General features: G+C 35.5%; 1 protein-coding gene across 1 annotated transcript in view; it reads right to left on the bottom strand.

Annotated features, from left to right (window-relative positions):
* Positions 1–935: 935 nt before the first annotated feature.
* LOC129265100 (uncharacterized) overlaps positions 936–10620 on the bottom strand; it is a 33341-nt gene continuing 23656 nt past the window's right edge. The window contains exons 10-15 of the mRNA XM_064099374.1: positions 10031–10089; positions 9304–9444; positions 8351–8515; positions 7629–7751; positions 5991–7170; positions 936–5564 (exon numbers count right to left, since the gene is read on the bottom strand). Coding sequence (XP_063955444.1) covers positions 5329–5564; positions 5991–7170; positions 7629–7751; positions 8351–8515; positions 9304–9444; positions 10031–10089 — 1904 coding nt within the window. The 3' untranslated portion in view covers positions 936–5328. The remainder of the gene's footprint in view (positions 5565–5990; positions 7171–7628; positions 7752–8350; positions 8516–9303; positions 9445–10030; positions 10090–10620) is intronic.

Below are 10620 nucleotides of genomic sequence, written 5' to 3'. Positions count from 1 at the left end.
TATGAGGAATCATGCTAGAGTGAAAAGGGATAGCTCTAATAATGTTCACATCGTCTGATGGTTGTATTTATATCTTTGTAAACATTTGATTTACAAAAAACAAGCCTTTTTCTTCAAAAGTTACGTCTTCCTCTTACATTTCTATAATAACAATAATAATTTTTAAATAATTTATAAAGCACTTTATACGAAAGTTTCAAAGTGCTAAGAAAGAAGGGGGAAAAAAGAATACAAGATATCTCAGTAAAAGAACAACAAAGAAACTGATAGTGAAAACACCATTTCGAAAAATTAATTATACGTACATAACTAGGTGTAGTATAGGTTGATTATTTTATTGGCAATAATTGTAATTCACAAGTCTATTTTCTTTGTTTGTATTAAATGTATTTTGTTTCCATTATTGTAAAGCCTAGAGAAACTTTCAGTTCGTTATGCACTATATAAGAGAAGTATTATTATTATTACAATTAAAGAGATAATCAGCGAATATCCCAAGTGTTTTTGTTTAATTCCATCTTTCTTTCTTCCCATTTGACCTCTTTTGCTCTCTCTCTCTTCCCTTTTGGTATCATTCTCTCACTTCCCGTCTCACCACACTCTCTTTCTTTCTCCCCCTTCTCTCTTTTCATATCTGTAGATCTCCAAATCTTCTCTATCTATATCTCTTTCTCCCACTTAAAACTTTCATCTTTCACTTTTTTTTCCATGGTCTGAATTCCCAAGGGATAATTTAAACCATGAAGTTAGCATTTAAACCATTCAAAACCAAGATCAAACCCTCAGAAGCTCACACCGGTGCATTGCAAAAGTGTAATACACACTTGAAAAAAATAAAACAGCTCAATTCTGTATAATGAGGGAGAGGGTCAAACTACAACAGCACAGAAGACAATAACAAACAATGTAAAAATACAAACAATAACAATAGTAAATTGCATTTTCTATATCACTGCTTTTCATGGCAGTACTCCATTTAATTATAAAATACATACCTAAAAATATTGCTTTGATGTGATAATAAAAATATAAAGCATTTTTCAGCTTCTACATATTCTCACACAACACAATGAAAGAATGGTGAAAGCCAACGGGTTTCTAAAGCATATCGAGTTATTTTTTTTATGCAGACAAACAATTCCATGTACAACTCAATACCAGCAAACACTACACGATTTTTCAACAAACCAATCTCGCATTAAATGTGAAAGTTCCAAGAAGTGGAATTGTACTATTTTAATTTCGGCACAATGTTAGGAATACTAAAATCCGAATTCTACTTTGCTGCAAACCTTGTGGTCTGAATAAACACAGCCAATGACGACTTCATTACCATTCGAAATTGAAATTGTTTTCATTCCTACAGGGAGGCTCGAAATAGATTGGAAATTTGATAACTTTTCAGAACTTTTATGGTTAGGATTTTATAAGTTAGAATGTTCCCATCAAATGCTACCTGTAATACAATTGAATCATACATGTATAGTGTGTACGGTCTTAAGGTGGACAAAAAGCATTTTCTATGATTTCCAATTATTATAACTGCATATCCTCTCAAAGGAATTTAACAGTTTCAATGTCATCATTGCCAAGTATAAATATCAAATAAATAAAAAAGCTAAAATGTAAATTGCATACCATTTTTTTGCGCTTTGTGATAGATTTCAACACTTGCTTATCTGAGTAAAAGTTCTATAAAATGCCATTAAGACAGAAATGTTTCTTTAAATCAAGTGTCAACTTAATTTGGGTCTTACCATAAAACTTACATTAATATCATGTCCATGCAATTCATAATCCTTTTTGATCTCATTAAAATAATTTATTTTAAATTCAGCAATTCAAATGCACATCTCTATACTTTTATCAATATTTATCAACCAATACTTAATTTGAAAAAGTGGGGGAATTTTGGACTGCTTTATGAAATTCAATGAAAGCAACTGTATTCTCCTTTTATGAGTCATTAGGTGGTTTCAGACCGCCTCGAAGTTTGTCAGTTCCAGGTATTTTGGAAATGTGAAAGCAAATTATGCCTAATCTCCCCAAAAGATAATACCCGCTAAATAGTAGGTACTTGTCAAAATTACGAGAAATTTTGCAGGGATTTTTCGAAGGTCGCAGGTATTTTGGCAATGTGAAAGCAAATTACGGGAACTTCAAGCACAGCGAGTAGTAGAGCGTGCCGCTGTGGGTGGCTGCTGAGCTAGCGATTTTGAATCTCGCGTCTTGCTGGCTTATCAGACCATATACTGTGCATGCTCATAACTCCAGGAACTTATCCCGAAGGGTATGTTTTGGGGCGGTGTGAAAGTGGAAATAATTAACGGGTATTTACATGTACTTGCCTGAAAAAAGTTCTTGTAATTTATCGGGGATCCTTGTGATCGAGGCGGTTTGAAATCACCTATAGAGTCATTACAAAGAAATGCATCAGCCTGTGCTGATTTATCAATCCACGAACAGACTTTGATAGCAAATGATCATTATCAACACAACATCTTGTCTCGTAGTGATAATATTATTCTTGTTAAACATACATATTTGAAAATCTATCATTTTCATTTGTTTTTCTTCAAATGCACTGATTTTTGTAAGCTAAGTGTACAAAGAGTAAAGACAATCTCGATACTTCCACAGGTTGGGTAAGATTACACGCTTTAAATATATGCATGGTTTGAAGTATAAAATATCAACTAGTTTTTCATTTTGGGGGCAATAACGATCTTTGAAAGATCACTATAACTATCAAACCAATAACATCTTTACTCTGAATGGATAGCTAATGTTTTATTTGTGTGTGTGTGTGAAATCCATCAAGGTCAAAGAGTTATAATATACCTCATACACTGTACCTTGCGAGTTGTAAGTTCAAAATCATAACATCAAATGCTATCATTTCAAGTGGATGTTATGAGTTGTTCAAATAGCACATGATGATTATTATTCATAAAAGAGCATAATATGATTAGTCTGTTGTGCAAACCCTTCACTCAATTCAAGGGGTCCGAATGAGCAGCCTACAATGTTTTGTGCATAGAAGTCTTATATGTGCTAGTCTTGTGTGAAGACCCACTTGTTGCTCAAAGTTTCAATCAGTGTCTGTGCCTGCAGACTATGATATAACAAACACACTATTTATTACATGACATTCATTTCAACTCAATGGTTTTCAAATCGAAAGCACCAGATTTAGAAAGTCAGTTCTTAAAAAAAATATGAGATGTATATTATTATTATTATCATTCACATTAGAAAAATATATATCAAGTTGTTTATAAATGATCAATGTGGCGATAAAAATAGCTCTGCAAAATAGCTCTTCAATAACTATGTACATACAATATTGAATGTTACATAGAAAAATATCTAGAGATTTCATGTATATACAAAGAATGTGTCTTAACAGATGGCATAGTTAATACTAAACAGCTCAATTTATACAGGAATCCAATTCTAAAAGTGCATGCTTCATTTACCAAGATGTACATAATATGAAATTTACATGACATTTACATGAAATTTACATAGCATCACACACATACAAACGGTTGAATAAATGAATCCCATGTCACCTTCAAACCCATTGAATCATCTTGCAAAAGCTTGTGGTTTAAAGCACCTTAGCAGGCCACGTCTTTCCCGCAGGAATCCTGCGTCTTTTATGGCTCTAGTCACATTTCATCAACGACATTAAACAATAAGGAATGTGGAGGAGGGCTGAGGTAAAAAGACAGCTAGAACCTTTAAAGCTGGATTCCTGCTCAAAGGCGAGAAACAGACTGAACTTAATGCGTCTTTTTTTTTTGTGATGCGTTTTCAAGACAGTATTTATTCCCTTCCTTCATGACAACATAAAGCAGATTTTATGAAATATGGTTCATTAAAATCATCCTTGTGTATAGTCATGCCAAAAAAGCAATGTAGACGTTTTGATTAATTTTCCATGAAAGTTGTGATACTGTTATCGGGCCGTATTGTCAAGACAATAATTAGGTTATTATCTTTAATCACACTTTTATGGAGTGCCAGATGCCAAAATATTAACCAGAAAGAAACTACTTTAATCCCAAAAAATAAAAAGTATCCACTAAATTTGATTTTTTTTTTAAAATAAGAAAACATATTAGTATTCATTTAATCTCAAGAAATTCTTTGGTAAACCCCTTGTTATTGTATAAGGACTATGAAGCCTAGGAATCGATAAAAGTGTGGATTAATTTAGTCTGTTCTGCACTTCAGTCCAAATTACCTTATGAGAAAAACAATCATATTATTAAAATTCCTTCCTGAATGTACAGAAATGTGTACTTCTTCTTATATATCTATGATAAACCTTACTGAGTAAGTATGGAGCCTGGGTAACAATGTAAAACAGGAAAGTACCAGAATACCCTTTCGATAGGAATAATGAAAAAAAATACAAGACTAATATTGCAAAGCATATTCCAGTATTCAGAATGTACATGGATCACCATGTTAGAGTATCTTCATTGCACAAATAAACATGAAATTGTAGCTGCAGCAGCTACGCATTTTGCTTGCTTTCTGCTTTGAGCATGAAATTACACAAAAGAGAATAATTTGGGAGTTCCATATGAAAATAAATTGAGTGTAGCTCTCTTCCAAGTAAAACTTCAAAAAGTTACAGCACTAGTCCATCCATCCATTCATCATCATCATCTTAAGATACTCTTTTTATCATTGTGCAATAGAATGATATTCTTTGGTTTATAAATGAAACAATGAAAAAAAAACATTATAATGATACTAATTGCCTGATATACAATGAAGCAGATATAGACAATACAAAATTAAGAACATAATTTTGCTACTTTTTAATAATACCATGATTCAATCAAAGCTACTTATAATTCATAATACACCATCTTTATGCCAATTTGCATGTCAACTGAATGGTGATAATAATAGCAAGTGTAAGCACATTCAGCCATTTTTTGTAATGACAGATCAAGTTGTGATTCAAGTGTTTGAGATTTGAACTTTTCCAACATGAGCACAATTTTTTTTTTATCTTAACCAATAATTGTGTATTTAGGTACATAAGTGAGTCAAATTCAGTGTAATGAAATAAATATTGCTTGAGTTATGCACTATTGTCGAAAAAATATCAATTAAGAATCCCATCGATCAAAGCCCACTTGAAACTTGAAACCATCTGAAAAATATAATAAGATATGAGGAGGAAGATTTTTGTTTCCCCAAAAGCAGCTGAGATATTACCCACAAATCGAATCATCATGGATTTGCAAAAACAACACACTAGTTAAAGAAATCTCCAAGTTAATAGTGAGATGCAAGCATCTACTACGTATTTGAATTATCCCTCATATTCTTCTCTATCCTCAGGATGTATGAATAGGCCGATTCAAACTGGATGACAGCGAATCCGATCTCTCCTTTGTCGAGGAAGTCGGGAAGGAAGTCTTCAAGGAACTTGAGTTGTGGGTAGAAAGCCGTGACCTCTCCTGGATCTCCGTGTATGAGGAAGAGGATGAGGGATGTGAGCAGGTCATCACCACTTAACATGCGCTGCTTCCCGCCTGGGTGTATGGAGAGGGAGAGAGAGAGAGAGAGGGGGGGGGATGATTATACTATGCTGTTTTGATACTATGGAAGGCTATTTGATGATATGTACATGCTGAAATATTTACATGAGATTTATTCAATATCAATAACGCACATGAGCAGAATTTTTTAGCAAACTGTACATAGAAACATCATTCATAGTCACCTCTACATAAACTCAAGGTGAATACAAGATTATTGAGAGTCGAAAAGCAAAGAGCTTTAATTTCAATATGATATTATGGCCAAGTAGTGAAAATATTCTACGCAACCAGTTTATATTTTTATCATTATGATGGTCATGATACTAATACAAGTTGCAAGAGGGGCCTGACATACAGTGCAGTGCAATGTCAACAAATTGTTCTGATATTATTGATATGAATACAGGGAACACTTACATGATATCAGAGCTGCTTGTCTCTCAGCCACAGCGTTGACTTCCTTGAGACATCGGAGCAACCACTGAAGCTTTGAAGTTGGAACACTCTCCTCTAAAACTACTCTGAAGTAGTGATATGCCTGGCTGAATCGCTTCAAGAACTCTGAGATGACTGGCTTCTCTCTGCATCTCCTTGACAGTTCTCTGTCCAGTTTGACCTCTCCATCCACCCCTTGGACCATGATGTTCACATCCATGTCGCCTACGGGATCATGGCTGCTGGACGTAATGGACATTTTCTCCACATCTGATGCAGCGTCTGAGGATATCGCTACCTGCGGAAGGTTGGTTGCATCCTCCGACGGGTTGGAGGCGCAAAGATCGGATACATGGAGAGCTTGGGAAGCATCTGATTCTGTACTCATAGCAGTTCTTATGCTGTCTGTTCTGTCCAAGAGATTAGAATTAAGATCACCTTTCTGACTGTGCCTGTAATCATCATGGTGATCATTGAATACACCAGAGTCATCACCAATATGATCTTCTAAATGGCTCGCCTCTTTCTTGAGAAGAGGATGTGGTTTGTCCAATTCCTTGCTGAGGGATAGGCTATGAGGTGAGTACTGTTCATCTGCGATCCGCTTTAATTGCTTTATCTCAGGCAAAGAAGAATGTTTCAATACTTTCTCAGGGTCTTTGAGCTTCACGCTCTCTTGCCTCAACTGCTTCTCAATGATACAAGGTTCTGACTGCGCATTTTCTAGGCTGATTGGCACCGTGACCCATTTACAGTCTATGATCTGTGTGTTTCGCCACGATTGCCTCGATTCACCTTTCTGGTGAGAATTTACAGTACGTCGGAATCGCTCCTCGGGGAGATCAACATCCACCCCGGATTCTAACCTCCCTCGAATGTCTTCATCTATGCGGAGTCTGTGTTTGACCATGCTGTTTAATCCTGACACCGATGCAATGTCTTTGACTGTTATGTCATGATCCTTCTCAGTGTCGTGATCCTTGTCAGAGTCAATGTCCTGCTCAGTCGCGTCTTCACCAATCTCAATGTCATCATGAATGTTGAACATTGGAGCATAGAGTCCAAGAATGTTGAGGATCCATTCATCATCTAGATTCATATCTTGGAGGTTGGACGTTGGTAAGATCTTTTGGAGATGTCCCGTCTCAGTCTCATAGGCATACTGGAGAACAGAAGCAGAAAGATGGCAACATTTTAAGTGACATGAATAAACATTGTCATAAGAATGAAATAGGATAAAGGGGGATCCATGCATGTATCTTCATTGTGCAAGAAAACTACTGCTGTGAATATTAGTGTGATGATGATTGTGATCGTAATAAGAGGTGGAGAAAGAGAAAAAGGATTAGAAGAATGAGGAGATGATGATCATTGAGGATAATATCGATAATGATGTCGATGATGATGATGATGATGATGGTAATGGAGAAAATGACGACGATGATAATGATGACGACAATGATTTATACAATGATGTAGATGTCGATAATGATGATGACCATCACGATGGTGTTAGTGATGAATATAAGAAATATAAAAGCATGACTAACAATGCATTAACTCCAATACTGACCATGTGTTATATGTTTTGCCTATAATCAAACACATACAATCACTTACCACATAAAGCTTAAGAAACTCTGAAATCTTCCCAGGAAAGAAAGCCCTCTCATAACATGACCAGAGATCAGCTCGGCTATACGCAAACGGAAGATTCAGATGATTGGCCAACCTTGAAGTAACCTAGAAAAATCACAATGCCAAAATATTGATAGAAATCAATTATCATATTATAAAACTACCTTGTAGCAAAGCAATGCACATGGCACATAGAACATCACATGAAATAGCTACAGCCCTGATTTAATTTTTTTCTTTTTCAATGTGCTCCCAAGTTTGACCACTACACACTCCAAACCAATCAATTTAAAGTTTTAACAAACTTTTCAAAGAAACATTAATCATTTGTTATTAAAAGTAAAATATATGACTACACTCAAAATCGTTCAACAAAAATAAGGAAATCGGGACATCTATTTTACAGTGCGCTTACGGATTTTATCCTTTTCTTAGAAAGAATAGTCTACTCTCTATATCTGTCTGTCTGTCTGTCCCTGTCTCTCTATCTCTCTCTCTCTCTCTTTCTCACTCTGCCACATTTCAATTCAAGTTCTCTCTTTCTTCGAACCTACATGTCACACACTTGGCTTTATCAAAACTAATCACATACTGTGTCATAAATTCTTTGTTACCAGAAAGCCTACTTCCATGAGCATTCAAATATTATTTCAAAAATGAAATATAACGAATTCTTAATTTTTGGCATTTGCATATGAACTCACTTCTTGGAAGTGCATGGTTACATCGGTCTTAAGAGCCTGGGTGATAGCCTGGTAGTGTGATGTAGGTCGTTTCTCCTTTAGGCTATGTCTTGTACTCCTTCTCATCTTCTCACCATCTTGATGATGATGCTGCATACCACCTCCGCTGTGCTTCTTTGCAAGCCTCTACAGTTGGAAGATGTAAGTGGATTTGAAAGGTTTGGATAACGAGTTGACTGTTAAGATTTTTTTCATCATCCATAATCATCATCATAATCATCATCATCATCATCATCATCACCACCACCACCATTCTCCTCCTCATCACCATCACCATTATCATCATCATCACAATCATTCTCCTCCTCCTCCTCCTCATCATCATCATCGCCATCATTCTCCTCCTCATCATCATCATCATCATCATCATAATCATCACCATCACCATCATCATCATCATCACCACCATTCTCCTCCTCCTCATCATCATCATCATCATCATCATCACCACCACAACCATTCTCCTCCTCCTCATCATCATTATCATCATCATCACCATTACCATTATCATCATCATCATCACCATCATTCTCCTTCTCCTCCTCATCATCACCATCACCATCATCATCATCATCATCACCACCATTCTCCTCCTCCTCATCATCATCATCATCATCACCATCATCATCACCACCATCATCATCATCATCATCATCATCACCACCACTATTCTCCTCCTAATCATCATCATCATCATCCATTGTATCCATGATTTCAATTTCCATTTTCATCAGTATCTGATTATGAATCAGAATTAAAAAAAAAATAATTATTATACATGTATTATTACCATGGGGAGGAGGGCATCTTCATCTTCTCCAAAGAATTAATGAAAAAATGCCTTCAGGTCAACTTGTCTACCTTGCCCCCTCCCCCCCCCCCCCCCCCACTATCCGTATGTAGTTTGTTATTACCTTCCAAGAGCTACTGACATCAAGCTTTGGTCTCAATCTCCTGATGATTGGCTGACCTTTGATCTCTTCTCGACAATGATTCACTATCGCAGCACTGAAATCATGATGCAGTTCATTCAATGTCTTGTTCTTCTCTAAAGCCTGCATGAAAAACATCACAAAATGCATGAAAATACATATTGACTCTCGGAAAAAACAATAACTCTGAACGGATACTGGTAAAACTAATTAAATGAGAGATAATCTACCAGAAAAAATTTCAATGAAAAATATTAATGAAAAGCACCCAAATAATGTTGCATCAAAATCATTTTGAAAGAAATTGTTTTGGCATGTTACAATACAAAGTTCACATTGTCAAGTCACGTAAAATGATGAAAAACTACTTTTGATATATCCTGATTAACGTTACAATGAAATACAAGTCAATATAGAGGATTTCCTGAAAATTTTAAAAACGTGAGCTTTTAATATATTATCATGCTTTGCCATTCTACTCCATTTGAACAGGATTTCCCTAATTTTAGAGAAGGATTTCATATCAAATCAATCACACAATTTGAAACAGGATACAAAATAACATAGCTGGGCATACTGCCAGTAGAGTGTGACAAGTTTGAAGGACAAGCACTGTATTAACAAGATCATGTTTCATTAATAATCGATTGAAGTATTCAGTGCGGTTTTGAATTACAATGAATAATAAGGATCTCTAGCAGGTGCATACCTCAGAAACTTTACTGGGAAGTGTTTGCCAGGCTTCAGGAAGCTTGCTTGGTCCAAGAACTAAAAGGAAAAATATGAGATTGTAAAAGCTAAAGTAATACATATTTTTTGTGTGAAATGTATACAGGTGAACTTGTATAAATCGACCTTCAACAAGTCAAATATATGCCCAAGTCGAAACAATCTTTCAGGCGAGATTATGCACAACATGTGTAATATACTTCTTCAAAGTTGAAATATTCTTTGAAGTCGAACAGATTTTATTTAGGCCAAATTAACTGTATACACATATTTTTCAATAAAATATATATTTAAAAAAATGAAATCATTGAAACATTTATTCTCTGATTGTAGAATAATCCTTGACTTAAGTCATGTCCGCATATGTATAGCATATATAATTATAAACATCCTTTCTTGAGACCTGAGATTGAAGGGTCACCAGCAACAAAGTTTGAACAATGAAAGCAATGTGGTGTAGCAGTTCTGACTCTGGAAATCAGAGGGTCGTGGGTTCGAATCCCACTGTGGCCTATATCGAACTTTGGAAAGGCGTCAATTCACTCTCCACCCGGTTGTTAAAGGGGGAGT

This window comes from Lytechinus pictus, chromosome 1, assembly GCF_037042905.1.
Source record: "Lytechinus pictus isolate F3 Inbred chromosome 1, Lp3.0, whole genome shotgun sequence".
Lineage (NCBI taxonomy): Eukaryota > Metazoa > Echinodermata > Echinoidea > Temnopleuroida > Toxopneustidae > Lytechinus > Lytechinus pictus.
This window is presented reverse-complemented; position numbering and strand designations above follow the sequence as displayed.